This window comes from Rhineura floridana, chromosome 11 (assembly GCF_030035675.1).
Source record: "Rhineura floridana isolate rRhiFlo1 chromosome 11, rRhiFlo1.hap2, whole genome shotgun sequence".
Taxonomy (NCBI): domain Eukaryota; kingdom Metazoa; phylum Chordata; class Lepidosauria; order Squamata; family Rhineuridae; genus Rhineura; species Rhineura floridana.
The window spans coordinates 45,756,645-45,773,518 of record NC_084490.1 but is presented as its reverse complement, the minus strand read 5'-3'; the positions used below and the strand labels follow the sequence as shown (position 1 = coordinate 45,773,518).

General features: G+C 43.4%; 1 protein-coding gene across 1 annotated transcript in view; it reads left to right on the top strand.

The window, feature by feature from the left end:
* The first annotated feature begins 5,706 nt into the window (after nt 1-5,706).
* Nucleotides 5,707-16,874, top strand: part of KPNB1 (karyopherin subunit beta 1) — a 46,039-nt gene continuing 34,871 nt past the window's right edge. The window contains exons 1-4 of the mRNA XM_061588624.1: nt 5,707-6,336; nt 7,861-7,919; nt 14,157-14,339; nt 14,705-14,905. Of these exons, the coding sequence (XP_061444608.1) occupies nt 6,297-6,336; nt 7,861-7,919; nt 14,157-14,339; nt 14,705-14,905 (483 nt within the window). The 5' untranslated portion in view covers nt 5,707-6,296. The remainder of the gene's footprint in view (nt 6,337-7,860; nt 7,920-14,156; nt 14,340-14,704; nt 14,906-16,874) is intronic.

Sequence of the window (16,874 nt, the reverse complement as noted above, 5' to 3'; positions counted from 1 at the left end):
GGCTAACTTTCTTATGCCAGATGTAATAAGCCATGAGCATCAAAAAACAAGCAGATACGGTAGGCTATGTTCCTCCAAGCACTTTATCCACATCCTTTGGCTGCAATAACTGAAATTAATCCCATAACTTCAACATCGTTTTTTTATCCATTTGTCCACACAAACATTAAACAGTAACCCAATCCTGTGGAAATTATTGGTTGAAAGAGGAATCTTGCACTTCTCACATTCTTACCCAGAAGATGTTAAAAACCTTTAGCGCACTCCAGGAGGAATTTAATCTCTCCCCCTGCTGCAGCCTAGCAATTCACATAGCATAAATAGAGTAGTGGCAAAATTTGGACCAGATGCACTAAGCACAGTATGTGAACCAGACCTATTGCAAACAGCATGCTCCTTAGGGTTCTCCCAAAAACTTGATGAATGTTTACAGTCTTCAGTGTATAACACACGCCCTGACCGAGACCCCAATGAAACCTTGCCTTAATTAAAATTTAAAACTTGCCTAAGATCTGTGTAATGGGCAAAGCCCTACATAACTTTAAACTAGCTGCTTACAATATTAGACTGAGGTTAATTCAACCAAAAAATCCCACCAATCCTATCCTGCTTTATGCGCTTAGGCATTTTCAACACAGATGAATGTTGGATACACGTAACCAAAAGCAGACTTGAAACATCTCTTGTGGGGATGCCCTGCTGTTTTAACTCTTCTGGAAGGAAATTCAAACTAGGATTAATTTGAGTTTAAACAAATCCTTGGAAATAGTAGATGTCAATGTTGTAATTGGCCATATACCTACTAAGTGGGAGCTGTAAGAACAACAAATGATGGCTCCATTGGGCTTTGTGGGGCTGTCCTTGGGTCTGGTCCAGAAGTTTCAGCTAGTGCAGAATGCTGCAGTTAGACTGGTGATGAGAAGACACTACTGCCAACACATGTCACCTGTACTGGCTTTCCACCTGCTACTTGGCCAGGGCCAAGGTTCTTGTACTAGTATACAAAGCCCTGAATAACTTAGGCCCAGGATACCTTAAAGGCCAACTTAAAGCTGTATATCCTAAGTAGATCACTGAGATCACCTGGGGGAGCACTATTAGTAGTTTGGCATGGACCAGAAGCATGACCAATGTCAACAAGGACTCATGCCTTCAGTGTAGGGGCCCAACTTTAGGGAACTCCCAGTAGAAACCAGGCAGGCACCATCCTTGGTAAGTTTCAGATGCCTGGTTAAAACTTATATTCCAAGAGGCCTTTGCAGTATGAATACTGCTCTGATGCTTGACATTTGCTGATGGTTTTTTGTTTATTTTTTTTAGACTTTAAATTTTTGCAGTTTAGTTGATTATTTAAAATTTGTGTGGGAGCGGCTTTGAGACGATGAAAAGGCAAAGATAGTGAAAAGTAGGATATAACTGTTTTAAAATAAATATATTAACAGCAAGCAATCCTCCGGCACTGGAAAGCCAGTCACACCAGGCGCTGAAGTCTTGGATGCAGGACCTGCAATTAGCAGCTCATGAGAAAATTTTGTCAACTGGACAAAAGCACCAGCTTTCAAGTGATTTGGCATGAATTCCTGGAGCTCTTCACTGATAAACTTCCAAATCTAAGAGAAGTGGGAGGCACAGCACAGACATTGGAACCTTTCTCTTCTGATCATTACCTGATTAACTACTTAATATACACCTAACCATTTTATGACTTTACGAATGACTGAAAGGCAGACATGAAAATGCTGCTGTGAAAGAAGATAAGGGGAGGAGGGAGGGACTGTGGGCAAGCAGAGGGTGGGGAAGGAACTGTGTTAATGGGGAAATGTTAAGACTTCAATAAACTATCAGTAACAAAAGCAACGCTGCACTGGACCGTGTTCTAGATACAGCAAAAGTGAAAGAAGATGTTTAGGAAAGAACACGTCTACTACTCGGGGCATCTCTGTTTTCAAGAGAGTGACCAGATCTTCAACAGGCGCACCAGATGTACCAACAATAAATTTCCCAAGGGCAGTCTGAAATCTTTTGGCTTCTATAGCACCTGGGAACAGACTCTCCTAATGGGGCTCCTGCCCCTACAAAGCAGCCTGGCTGCTGCAATCTCCCATCTCCCAGGAAGTAGTCTGACCACCACTGTTATTGAAAATTACCCCACATCCAGAACACCAAGGCAAGAGTGTAATCTACATACATTGGGCCTCTGACATCTTGGGAAAATCCTATGGTGGCCACAGAAAGGGAGCATTGGCATGAATGTTGAGGTTTCCCAGGAATCCTCAAAGCCAAAGTGCCTTTGTCACCTCTGGTAATAAGAATGTTAAACAGTGGGATGGTTTGTACCCACATTGGTGCCAATGCCAAATAGAAGTCGGTGAAACTCAGGATAAGATGGATTCAGATCCTGATGAGGGAGAAAGAATGATTGGATTTCTACTTCCATCAGTCCCAGTCCACGTGGCCAATGGACTGGAATGATGGGAGCTGTAATCCGTTATAATTTCTAGGGTCCCATCCCTTCCCTATAAACTACTGTAATACCCTCCCCTCCATTCCTGATCCTGATGCTTATTTTGGTGCTGCACCAAGATCCTGGGTGAACACAACCATAGGCCATCAACACCCCACGCTCATTCATTCCCCCAGGTCTCAATAATACAAGCCATGTTTGTTTATTGATTGATAAAAATATTCGTATACTGCTATTTCATTAAAAACATCAAAGCAGTTTACAAGAAGTTTAAAAAACTTGTACAATAAAAACATTAAAAATACAATAAAAACAAAAGTCAATTACAGGCATCTTTATCCATTAATTGTGGTAGTTTCCTTATGTAGTGATCTGGCATTGAGTAACAGCACCAAAGACTCGAGGGCTAGTTGGTAGGGCAAGTTGGGTTGCTGACGCTATTGGAAGGATGAGGACGGGGTGGGCTTTGTGCTGGATTCCCAATCCCCATCTGGCTAGTTCAATGTCCATTATTATCTCCCCCTGCTAATAACAACTGTAACAGCAGGACCCCAGTTCCTCCCCAAGGAATCCGTTGTGATGTAAACAGACATCGTAAGAAAGTAAATGATGTTAAATAGCAAGATTGTAATTAAAATGATTCAGCAACAACTCATAGAATGCAGCTGTTATGTGCCTTCAAGTCGATTTCGACTTACGGCGACCCTATCAATCAGCGACCGCCAATAGCATCTGTTATAAACCACCCTGTTCAGAACTTGCAAGTTCAGGTCTGTAGCTCCCTATATGGCATCAATCCATCTCTTGTTTGGCCTTCCTCTTTACTCTCTTCTGTTTTTCCCAGCATTATTGTCTTTTCTAGTGAATCATGTCTTCTCATTGTGTCCAAAGTATGATAATTTTATCATTTTAGCTTCTAAAGATAGTTCTGGTTTAATTTGTTCTAACACCCAATTATTTGTCTTTTTTGTGGTCCATGGTATCCGCAAAGCTCTCCTTCAACACATTTCAAATGAGTTTATTTTTCTTTTCACTTCTTTCACTGTCCAACTTTCACATCCATACACAGAGATCAGGAATACCACGGTCTGAATGATCTTGACTTTAGTGTTCAGTGATACATCTTTACATTTGAGGATCTTTTCTAGTTCTCTCATAACTGCCTTTCCCAGTCCTAGCCTTCTTCTGATTTCTTGACTATTGTCTCCATTTTGGTTAATGACTGTGCCAAGGTATTGATAATCCTTGACAAGTTCAATGTCCTCATTGTCAACTGTAAAGTTACATTAATCTGTTGTCATTACTTTAGTCTTGACATTTAGCTGTAGTCCTGTTTTTGTGCTTTCCTCTTTAACTTTCAACAGCATTTGTTTCAAATCATTAGTGGTTTCTGCTAGTAGTATGGTATCATCTGCATATCTTAAATATTGATATTTCTCCTTCCAATTTTCACACCTCCTTCGTCTTGGTCCAATCCCACTTTCTGTATGATGTTCTTCCACAGAATGCAGAGCATGTTATAAAGTTTGAAACAATCATAAGCTCTACTACTTACAAAATCATAGAGGCAACAATCATAAAGTGGCAAGTGCAAGCAGCAGCTCAATACCCAGTTACCCAATTCCTGTACTACATTCTAATATTTTAGCAAAGGATTCCCCTTGAAGAATTTCTAGACAGGAAATGGGATCAATATACCTTGTGTATTTACCACTCTGATGAGATTCAAATTCAGGGTATGTGTGTCTTTTTAGTAAGCTTGCCACGAGTAAAAGTCAAGTAAACCTGAACCAATGCTACTGTAATGGGTACTGTAGTGCACCTCTACTCCAAGCTCTCAAAATTGCAATGGCTTTGCTTCTAGTTCTCTGAGCAGGCAGCCTTTCATTACATCATACCCGGGCATACAGTAGTATCATGTTATCCACAGCAGAAGCTGGCAATTAGTAGCCAACCCTGGTCTTTTGATTATTTATGCCCTTTACCAATGAGAAGGAGCATGTACCCTTAGCCAGCTTCCTGCTGGACTCCCCATGGACTCTCTCTATCAGCAAACCATCAAGTCCAGTTTCCCTCTCTTTTGCAGAAGCGGCAGCATCCTATGGTCTCTGGAGCTTTCAGACTCACTAATTCGTGTGTTGGTGTACATAACTGAGGCAGCTTCTCATGGCTCAAATAAAAAGGTTGAAGCAGTGTAGTATACAACAGCAGGGTTTATCATGAATGTAGGAGTCGGCCTCAAAATGAAGAGCAATAGCTTAATGATACAGCACATGCATTTATCCAAAAAGTCCCTGGGATTAAATCCTTGCCACCTCTGGTAGAGCTGGGAGCATTCAGTCTGAAATCTTGGAGAGTCACTGGTGGTGTACATACTGAGCTAGATGGATCAGTGGTCTGATTCAGCATAAGGCAGTTTTATGTTCCTACAAGTATTACAACTTTCACGCAGCTCCCATTCATTTCAACAGGGCTTGCGCAGAAGACATGTCCGTCCTTACACTTCAGAACCTTATACATAATGCATTTATTACCAATCATCAATGCATAGCGCTTTGCAGAGTAACATAAGCAAGAGAAAGACAACCTAACAATACATTAATTAAAATATTAGTATCCCACACAAACTAATATAAAGCAAGTGAAACATTACCAGTCTGCATCTATGTACGTTTACGCAGAAGAAAATCCCACCTAGCTCAATAGGTCTTTCTCTCAAGTAAGTGTCCACAGGGACCGCACCTTTAATTTAAAAAGGTAAAGGTGTCTCCGCACTTGTAGTGCGAGTTGTTTCCGACTCTTAGGGTGATGTCTTGCGACGTTTACTAGGCAGACCGTATATATGGGGTGGGATTGCCAGTTCCTTCCCCGGCCTTTCTTTACCCCCCAGCATACGCCGGGTACTCATTTTACCGACCACGGATGGATGGAAGGCTGAGTGGATCTCGACCCCTTTTACCGGAGATTCGACTTCTTCCTTCCGTTGGAATCGAACTCCCGCCCTGAGCAGAGCTTTCGGCTGTGTTACCGCCGCTTACCACTCTGCTCCACAGAGGATCTTCAACTTTAATTAAGCCTGCACATTTCTCACAAATAGTTAAGAAATTTTTTTTAAAAGCCAAAACTACTGCGCTCCATTCCACCTGAACGCGTCATGACGTACGAGTCACAACTGGCCAATCGGCGCTTGAGGGAGGGCAAGGCGGGCGTCGGCTAGTGGAAAACAAGGGAGGGAGTGCGAGGGGCTTCAAGTCTGATCTCTTCGTACGTCGGGGTAAAAACTCAGGCGTGCGTGTGCACGCTGATGACGCACGAACGTTATGTGACTGAAGGCGGGCTGGGGCCTGACAAGCCTGACCAGCCCAGTCAGTCAGTGGATAGGGAAGCGAAATAGCTTCCCCTCAGGGAGGCTGCTGTGGGGCTGCACGCACGCGCTCGCGCTCTTTTGTTTTCCTCCCCCTCCCTTGACTCTCACTCACTGAATCACTTCGCTTCACCTCGCCGCGCGCGCTTTTTTTTAAAAAAACTCCTCTCTTCCTGCTCCTTGTCCCCCTCCCCCCCATTCTCTTCCGCCGCCACAAGGAGTTGTGTGTTGGGGAGGGGGAGGGGAAGTAGTAGAGGAGAGTCGAGTCGCTTCCGCCGGGGGTGGGGCCACCCCGCCGCAGCTGAGGGAGAAGTAAAGAGCGCGAAGGGAGAGACCGACCGGCCGGCGGAACGAGCGAACAAGCGAGCGAAGAGAGGCGGCGGCGGCGGCCACCAACTCCGGTCCTCTTTTCCCTTTCCCTTCCCCCCTTTCCTTCATTCCTTCCCGGGTTCGCCTTACGCCGCCGCCATGGAGCTCATTACTATCTTGGAGAAGACGGTCTCGCCAGGTAAAGGGAAAGGGTTGGGTGAGGGATGGATGACATCCTATAGGCCCCTCTGTGTGGAGGAGCGGGAGAGGGGCGGCTGGGAAAAAGAACCCCCCCCAAATGTGGGGGGGATATCTAAGGGTGGGAGAGGGACAGCCACCACCCTACTTGAATGTGGGGAAGAGGCGACTAGAGGGGGCGATATTTGGGAGTAGGAGAATGAATTTTCGAGGAGGAAGAGGGTGGGGGAAGGAAGGCTAGTAAAGCCGAGGATTACGGTCAGTTAGAGAAAAGAGGACTTTCTCCTTCTAGCGGGCGGGGGGAAAGATAAAAGGTACAGTTGAGGGCTTGACGGGCCCCCATGCTAGAGGCAGGGGAGAAGGAACGAGAAAAAAGTGTTCAGGGTCACTTGGGGGGTAGGTGGGGATGATTCCCGCCAGCTCCTGCGTGATTTAATGCGGTGGCGGTCAGGCATAAAACTCTTTTTTTCCATATTGGTTAGTTGGGAAATGTAGTGATCCTTGGGTGGGTGGGTGAGGATGGTAGCTGGGGATGTGAGCAAGTGGTCTCTGCATTAAAAGGGAATGAGAGGGCAAAGAAAGTGATGGGGTCCTACTAAAGACGAGGATGGAGTCGGCTCTCGTGGCACGAGGGCGAAGGGTGGGGTGAAGATTGCCTCTCCAAAATGTGCGTAGCATATGGCTGTGGGGCAAGGCTTCTACTTCTAGTGTCGGAAGGGCGATGGGTTTCTCCCCGGATATGCTGGCTTGTGGTGGAGAGGGAAAGTGTGTGAATTGTGGGGAGGATTGTAAATGGGTCCCATGCGGGGTCAGTAGAGGTCTGGGTATAAGATTAGGATCTCCTGTTTTTTTTACACCTTGATTGAGATCTAGCACCTGGAACTTACACACTTACATAAAACTGGTCGTGTAGAGGCCAACATTTGTCTAGGGTGAGTGTAGGCCCAAATCGGTGGGGTGTTTGGCAGTGATAAGTAACTGATTGCCATAGATGCGTTAGCAAGGGACTGGGGAAATAGTCACGTCCCAGCACAAGCTGATGGAAGCTGAATGCATCTCTTCTCTTCCCCGCTTTCCAAAATATGTTTGGATTTGAAGAAATGGGATCTTACAATCTAGAAAAAAGTGAGACTATCTGGTGGATGTGCACCGGATCCATTTGCTGTGTGTGAAATAACTTCCCCCTCCCCAATTCTGCCTTTGGAGAGAAAATGTTTATTCCTTCCTCTAACTCTTGTGAGCGAAAAGGAGAAAGTGAATTTTCCCTATCTGCGGTTGATTTGTTGATGGAAACGAAGTTTGACTAGAAGGGAAAAAGAGGTTCGGAAGCCCTCTGTATCGGAAGGGGTTTGTGCTGGACTCATGGTAGGAGTGTGGGTATGAGAACCCTTCTGTATTGTGTGTGTGTGAGGGTCAGTGCCTCGAAAGAGGGGAGAGAAGATGCAGGGGGTATTGCTAGGCTTGGATCGGGAGCCGCCACTGACACCGCCTCGTGTACCTTCTCTCCCCTTCTAAACCCCTGCAGATTGCACCGAGCTAGAGGCAGCTCAGAAGTTCCTGGAACAGGCCGCCATCGAGAACCTGGTAAGAGAAACACCGGGCTTGGACTGGTCTTGGGTGGGGTTCGCAAAAACGAGATCCTTTCCCTGTGTGTGTTGTATGTTTTTTTTAAAACACATAGCAGGCCGAACCGCCATAGAGGGGCGCAGCCTAACCGAAGGCTTTTCTTTCTCTCTCTCTCTCTTTTGGGGAGGGAGGGGGAAAATGAAGGAGGCAGCTGAGATAGCCAATGGCAAAGCTCCAGAGAGTCGCGCCACCCAATCGTGAAGGCGATCCTGGCCCGTGGGAGGGAAAAGGAAGGGGAGGCGATTTGGGTCTGCCGCGCTGCATGCATGGAGGGAAAAGCGGGGGGAGGTGGATAGATGAGGCCTGCGGGGGCCGGCCATGTGGGGAAGCCGGCATGAGTAACTAGCTAGATGCAGCCGAAGGAGGAGGCTGCTGTACGAAACGGGCCTCTCCGGCTGTTATGTTCATAGGCGCACCTATCTTAGGTTTCGTTTCCCTTACTGGCTGTCCTTCCTAGTTTTCAGGGCCCTTCCCGCATTTTCTTCGCTGCTTCCCTTCCTTTCCCATTTTCCAACTCCACCCTATCCCCGTTAACTAGTTTAAATAGGCTTTACTGAAGCCTCTTCCATGTTATGTTCTTAAAATTCCTTGCTTCAAAATAATTTTTTTCTTTTTCCTGGCCCTGTTTTGAAATCAGTTGCTGGTCTGTCTCTTAATATGTCAGATATTTTCAGTCTCTAACACCTTGTGAGATAGTAATTCATCCCTATCTCCAAAAGGCTTGTTGTAGAACAAGATTGGTAGGAATTCAACACAGAAGGAGGCACAGCCAAGTGCCCACTGAATTAATGTAGAAGAAGCAGGGCAGCTTGAGTTTATGTGCTTGGAATGATACAACATAAAATAGTGAGAAAATTCAATTCACTGTTCATTCCAGAAAGTATGAGCAAAGAAATGGGTGTATCAAGTTTAATGGTTGGGTCTCTCAAGCAGAATGGAAAGGTGATTGGACGATCTCTCTCTTGGGAGCGGGAGGGGGGAAATGAAAGAGGCAGCCAAGGTAGCCAATGGCAAAGCTCCGGAGAGTTGCGCCACCCAATTGTGAGGGCAATCCTGGCCTGTGTTTGCTTCAATAAAGTGACTGAGCCTGTGTGATTACAAGTTTACAAGTTTGGGAAGGATTTATACAGCATATCTTGAAATCACTAGCAGCATGTCCCAATTGGCTATTAAATGGATATTGCTGAGGTGCTAGCATTACGCATGGTATTTATTATTTGAGAGAACCTTTAAATGGCTCTTCATAACTGGCTTCTCAGGCTCCTGCCTTTAAAAACTATTGAACACTTTGAGGCTTTTGATTGACTCAAGCAATCCTGGAGGCTTTTGGAGAAGAATTTTTTTGTAAATTGCATGATATGTGTTCCACTGGCATTACTGGGTGAGTGAATAGCTTATCAAGGATTAGGAGACAACATGTATTTTAATTTTCATATAGGTTCTTAGCATTGTTTTTTCCCTATCCTTTGTAATTGTGTTTAATTTGCAGGGTTATGTTCTTAGGGTTTCTTTGCACTGAAATATTTGACGGTCATATAGACTTGCTACTTTTTTTACATTATAAGAGTGTGGAAAAAAATAAGAGGAATTAAGGTAATTACAAGCAAATGTACATTTGCTGTTACAGTAGGGCCCCGCTTTACGGCGCTTCGCTTTACAGCGATTCACTAATACAGCGGTCTCAATTAGACGCAATTAGACTAAAGCCCCACTCATACAGCACTTGTTCCACTTTTACAGCAGTTTTCTGGCATCGCGCGCCATTCTATTCAATGAGTTCTGCTTTATAGCGGTTTTCGCTTTACAGCAGGGGTCCGGAACGTAACCCGCCGTATGAGTGGGGCCCTACTGTAGTAGTTAATACATGTGTAACCAGGGCAGTGCCCCATCACCAGGGCTTCTGCAAATAATGTGATTGTTGCTTCTCTGGAAAGTTAAACAGCAGAAGGACTTTGGGATGCTCTTTTTTTGACTTTATATGGCCTTTCTATGGATGGGTGGACAAAGTCCTTCCTGGGGTTAAAATTTTATCAGATATGAAGAAGTAAGGGTATTTATGTGTAAGGTAATGTGCACCAAAGTGTTGTCTCAGTACTGTGCTGTGAAGATTTCATGTGCTCTAAATTAATGTTAAGAGTAGCATAAACTATGCAAGACCCAATGGTTAGCTATCTCCCTGTCGCACCCAAATGTTTTGGCCAGGTGCAGCCTCTCCCAATCAAATTACTATGATGCAGTATCACACTTACATTCCACCCTCTTTCTGAAGTGTGGGGTATACAAGATACCCCATTTTTTCGCAATATCGTTTGAGATAGATGGGGCTGAGAGACAGTGGTTGGCCTGGCATCAGTTGGTGAGCTTCATGGATGTGAATAGATTTGAAATTAGGTTGAACTTTGAAATAAGTCCAGTATACTATACACTGTACCATACTTATTCTTCCTGTGAGTCCTGCAAAAAGCTGAAAAATATTTGCAGTTGATATGTGCAAGGTGGAAAATGTTTTAAGTGCCTTGTTAGGAGCCAGCCTTGCCGCAAATAGGCAGAAGTTAATAACTGAGTGTTATCACAACTGTTTAGGGATCAGTGATTCCCCTGGCCTTTATGAATTCAACATACTTAAAACTGAGTGTGTGTGAGGACAGAACAGCACCTTGTGAGATAAACACAGGGTTTCCAGTCACTTACCCTGCACATACTGGTTTCAGAACATGTTTTGTCAAGATAATCTGTAGTGCTCATTTTACTTGCTCTCCCTGTGATGAACTCCTGTGTCATAGGATTTTGGGGTCTTTTTAAGTTTTCCCCCTCTTCCTGGACTGCCATTTACTAGAATAACATTCCCTGACCTTTGAATTCAGAGCTCCACACACTACCTCCGATTTTTGGACATGAAAATAAACTGATGTGGGGGAGGAGTGGGGGATCAGGAGACTGCCACATAGCAGAGAGCTAGACTGATGGGAGTAAATTAATTGGGATTCTGCAGGAAGGCAGAGAACAAATATTCCAGGATTATTGTCTAGGAACTAGCACTGTATAGAACACTGTGGGGAGGCTGTGAGCCAAATAACTGCACACATGCTCAGTGGGACTTTGGATTTGTGTTTTCCTAAACAGAAATCCAGCAAGCCACTTCCGGAAACTGAGAAAACTTGCAAAAGCAGTTTGTGATATGTCATGGGTTTCTGTGTGTGTTGCCGTACAAAGAGAGTAAAAAATAAATCCCACTAGGCAGTCCTGTTGAATGTTCAGTCATCTTGTCCAGTCCCACCCTCTGCACATCCAGACTGGGTAAATAAAAGTTGCCCAATACCCGAACTCTACACCCTACCTTTACCCTTTGCTGTTTTTTTTCTCCCCATACTTTCTCAGCCGCCATCTGTGATGGAAATTTATTCCATTGCCAGTCTGCCAGTGCACCTCAGTGTAGCTGGGAATAAAAGGGGGGTTTAAATTGTTATGTGCTTTTGAGCAAATTGCCCTTTGTCTCCCATGCTGGTATGTTTCTAGAATTTTACAGAGCCATCTTGTCTGAAAGTAGGCTAAGTAGTTCCCAGTTTGTTCCTCACAGTAACACATAAAGACCTTTTGGTGACATTGAGTTTCCATCTTAGGAGATCATGTTGGAACACACAGAACCCTAATATCCCTTGCCAAACTGACTTCTTTAAAACCACTGCTAGCTACTTCTAGGCTTTCACTTTGAGTCAAATTTCAATCTTTTATAGCAGGGCGGGTCAACATTTAGATGTCTCTGGAAAATCTCACGAGCCAAAGGGACACAACTGAGAGCAATTTTATGTACTTACATAGGGTGGTGTCAAAGCTAAACCTACTCAGAGTACACCCATTGAAGTTAATGAATATGACTAACATAGGTTCATGAACTTCAGTTGGTCTTCTCTGAGTAGGACTTTATTGGATGCAACCCATAATTTGCCTATTGTAAAGACTACATGCCAAACGACAGTTGATGGATGTGATGCACATCCTACTGTTTTGTTGGTCCTTAGATGCCAGTGTGGTGTAATGGTTAAGGTGCTGGACTATGACCTGGGAGACCAGGGTTCGAATCCCCACATACCCATGAAGCTCACTGAGTGAACTTGAGCCAGTCACTGCTGCTCAGCCTCATGAAAACCCTATTTGTAGGGTCACCATAAGTTGGAATCAACTTGAAGGCAGTACATAAAAAAGATGCTTTGATTATACTGATGAGAGTATAAAGTTTGACTTTATATCATGACTATTAAGAAGCAAATGTGGATTTTCTTAGTCGCTAACTACGGTGTAGGCCAGGGGTGGGGAACACCCTGTCAGTTGTCCTAATTAGGTCTGCCAGGGCTTCCCTTATACCTGCCCCGTATATAGGTGTGGATCAGGTAAAAATGTGGCTTGACTGAAATGGAGTATGCAGGCACTGTCCATCAGCTGATTGGCGGCACCTACAAAGCGTGAGCACAGCACTTTGCAAACCCAGACAATCAGCTGATCTTTGGGGCTTCCAAAGATGTATGAAGAAATCAAAGATTTGATTTCCAATTGTGCAAGCAAAGACTGGTTACCTGACATTATTGTGATGAGGTGATTGACAGGTGGGTGGCTTCGCTTATCTGTCAAGCTTAGCTCAAGTAGAATGGGTGGGATAAGGGTATGCCTCATTAGCCAGTTCCAGTTTCCCTCCAGTGATGTAGATACTTAACCTAGAGATGCAAAATTTCTGGAAATTTTGAAGCCATGGGGGGAAATGGTTTTTTCCAGAAAAAAAATGGAAATTTTCAGAAAAAATGCAATATTAGCACTTTTTACAGATTGAGTCACTTTGTTACTTCAGGAACATAAAATGTAATTATGTACAATTTGGTTTGGCATAAAATTATCACGTTTGGTATATTAAAAGTACATTTTATTCAAACGATTACAAATTGAATTTACTTTTACATTTTTATTTTTTTTGGTAACAAATGGATCTACAAGATCCTGAACTGTAAGGAACACCTGAACTGTAAGGAACCTCTTTCGCTTTGCAAGTTTGTCTCCATTAGTCCTCCACAGTGTCAAGCAGACATAAAGCATCCATTCCCATAAAAAGAACTGAGAAAAAAGGGGGGGGCAAGATTCAGTAAAACATTTTATTCATCATGCTAAAATAAAACATTCCATAATCCATTTTTTCTTCAATTTCAACTTTTCAGGGAAAAAACGGCTTTGGAAAAACCCCTTTTTTCTTAATTTTTCTGGTTTTTTTCCGCTTCACATCTCTATACTTACCTTCCGCCCACTGCTGTCCAGAATTCTGAGACGCCCATGCTATAATTCTGCTTTGGGGCCTATATTTGTCCATTATTGCCCAACCTTGTAGTAACTTGTATGTGTTTGGTTTGGGCAGTCCTTAAGTGTAAATATAACTTTCAAAAAACTTAAAGGAAGATTTGATTGCACACAACTTGGTGGGGGAATTTATTTGGAATGGAATATGAGAAGGGAGTTATTGGGGGCAAAAGGGTGGAATGTAAAGATAAGGAATCAGCTTAGCAACTTGAAAGGACTAGAATCGGGGATGGTCCTGCCATACAGCAGAGTGAAGCAACATGCTTCAGGTGGAATTATGAGGGGGAATAGACCATGTCTAAAAAGGCTTGTTGCACCGTTCAAATTGTTGGCCCTACTGGAGTGGGATGGGGATTGTACCATTTTTGGCTTTGCTTCAGGCAGCAACATATCTTGAGCTGCAGTGCTCATAGATATGCTATCTCTGTATTCAAGAAATGAGAAAATCAGTTTTGGTGAAATGGACTAGGACACTTACACTTGAGAAATGTGTTCAAATCTGAGTTTGGGCATGGAATCACAATGAGTTTCAGCAAGTTGCTGTGTGTCAGTTCTTAATCTGTAAATTATGGGTAATCAGATTGCCTGCACTGTTTGTTATACGGTTAGTGCTATATAAATGGCTAGTAAGAAGGAATACATATTTATATTCTATATTACAGGTGTGTTTGTGTATTTTTAACTTGGCAAGGTAAGATTCCTCAGTTATGGCTTTGGACCCTTAAATTCAACTGGATGTACTGCAGTTAAACTTGTTTAAAGCATGGAGATCAGGCATAATGATACCTTCTCTCAAGAGAAGGTTTTTACCTAGTTTCTGTTACTGAAATATCTTCACCTCTCTCTTTTGTCGGCCAGCCCACTTTCCTTGTGGAACTGTCCAGAGTGCTGGCAAACCCAGGGAACAGCCAGGTTGCCAGAGTTGCAGCTGGTTTGCAGATCAAGAACTCTCTGACGTCTAAAGACCCTGATGTAAAGGCCCAGCACCAGCAGAGATGGCTTGCAATCGATGCCAATGCTCGCCGAGAAGTCAAGAATTATGTATGTAAACCCCCAGCATTTTTGCTTTTTTTACAGTTGTCTTTCTTCAGACACCCTGTCATTCTATAGTGCATGCAGAACATACTTCTACATCTGTGTTTTGAGACCTCCCTCTTCAGTTTACTGTTCTTTTCCTGTTTATTCCCAAGTCAAGAAAATAATTTGTTCAGTCTCTGGAGGCTGAAATTGTTTTCTCAACTTCAAGAGGCTTATTTTGACACTCTTTGAGAGCCTATCATAAAATGGAAAGTGGCACACCCAGAAGATCTCTGCAGTCCTGTAGTATAATTGAAAGTCCAGCTATCCCAAGAGTATTCCAAGTATAGTGGTATCATCTCTTAATCCCTCCCCATTTCTCTTTACAGGTTTTGCAGACCTTGGGTACAGAAACCTACAGGCCCAGCTCGGCATCACAGTGCGTTGCTGGCATCGCCTGTGCAGAGATCCCCATGAATCAGTGGCCTGAACTTATTCCTCAGCTGGTAGCTAATGTTACAAATCAACACAGCACAGAGCATATGAAAGAGTCGACATTGGAGGCCATTGGCTATATTTGTCAGGATATTGTAAGTGCTACCCTTCTTCCTGCATGTGTTATCCTCCTCTGCTCTTAATGGTTTGATTTGAATCTGAAATTCTACCCACTGGACTCATCTGTCAGATCTATTACACGTCTGCCACACTGTCACACTAAGGTATGAGATAATCCAGTGCTTCCCAACCTTTGTGAGTACGGCACCCCCTTTGTGACTTCAAAATTTTTCATGAACCCCATATGCAATTGTTGTAATTTTAGTCTCTGTTAACTGAAAAAAATACATAATGAAATGTTAAATAGTGTAACTTTTCAGTCATCATAACAACAAATACGACAATTGATATTTATTACCTGGCCTTCACCATACCTTCCCAGGGCAGGTTACAGCAATATAAACAACATTTAACAAATTTTGAAGGAAATGAAAGGCAGGAGATAATAGTAAACCACCCAGTGTGGTGAACAGAATCTGGTTGATGCCAGGGCATTTGGACTCTGGTTTAAGTATTCTTTCTGTATACAGTGATGCCTCATCTTCAGCATTCAGCTCAGGGGGTTTCATATGACAATAATAAGTCAACAGGTGAAGCTTTCCCCATAATTGTATTTCCATACTAGAAAAGGCTTTAATTTCTGCCTGCCACACAGCTATTAAAGGCACAAGAGGTCTGTTCTCCTCCAACCCTAAACCATGCAAACAACTAAAGTGAAGAGTAAAAACAACAAAATTTTGGCATTTTTTAAAATAAATTTAAAATGAACATATACAACTATAAAAACACTCAAGGCTTGATAAACAGCAACAAAAATACATTGAGCATGTGCAGTTTCACATTTTAAAATTTACTTTATCCATAATTCTTTTTGCTCACTGCCTTGGGCCAGCCACTAACTCTCAGCCTAACCTACCTCATATGGTGGTTGTGAAGATATAGAAGGCAGAATTAAACTGGTTGTAGTCCTAACCTCACTTGGGAGTAAGCTCCATTGAATTCTATAGAACTTACTTATGAGTAGAGCTGGTTAGGATTGCAGCCTACGTCCTTGTATTATAGACATATATTTTCATTTCCTTTAACCAGAATGATGCATCTTTGTACTATAAAACCCCATATCCCCCCTCCAAAAAAGGTAGTACAGCTTCAAAGCTTCAACAGAATTTGGTCTGATTACTGCAGGTTGATTTACCTCAGAGTAAGCCCCATTAAATATGAAGACTTACTTCTGAGCAGACATGTATACATTGTACTATAAGTTTACTATACAGTGAAATTTTAATGAGTGCCCAGGTGTGTATTTATGGGGGGATGCTCCAGGACTCTGTCCCTTTACTTTTTTGGCAAGTGGCCCCCTTCCAGGATCCCTCTGTCTCTACAGCCAGAGCTAATCAGCTTGATCAATCTTCCCTGACTGACAAAAGGGGAGGGGAGAGGCGCTGGAGCTTATTTAAGTCCAGCCGGCCCCCTCTCTTGATGCATTCACCCCACACATTCCTTGCTCACTCACGTGCAGTGCTGCTTAGCTCTCTGTGTGTGGGAACTGACTACCAGCCGGCTGGAAGGAAGGAAGGGGAGGCAGAGGTGCTGTGTGCACATGCAATACAAACTTGCAAGTTGGTGGTGTACAGACCAGCCATTAATTAATTTTTTAAATTAATAAATCCTCTCTTGGCTCTTTGCAACCCTTCCTGGGGGTCCTGACACCCAGGTTGGAACCACTGAGATAATCTATAGAACATACTGTAATACAACTTTCAGCCCCCTCTGTTAAATCTTTTTCAGAAGGTGTATGTGTATGTACAAGCTTCCTGAAATGGTTAGAAGGAAGACTGTTTTTGGGCTCTCACATTTGTTTCTTCTTCCTCTTACCATCTCCACCATGCCTATTGATGCAGTAATTCCATTCCATTTCCTCTTCTACACCACTGTTCTTCAAGAAAAAATGTTCTGGGAGCCTAAATGTTTGAGGACTGTCACTTGTGTTCCCTACAAGTTCTG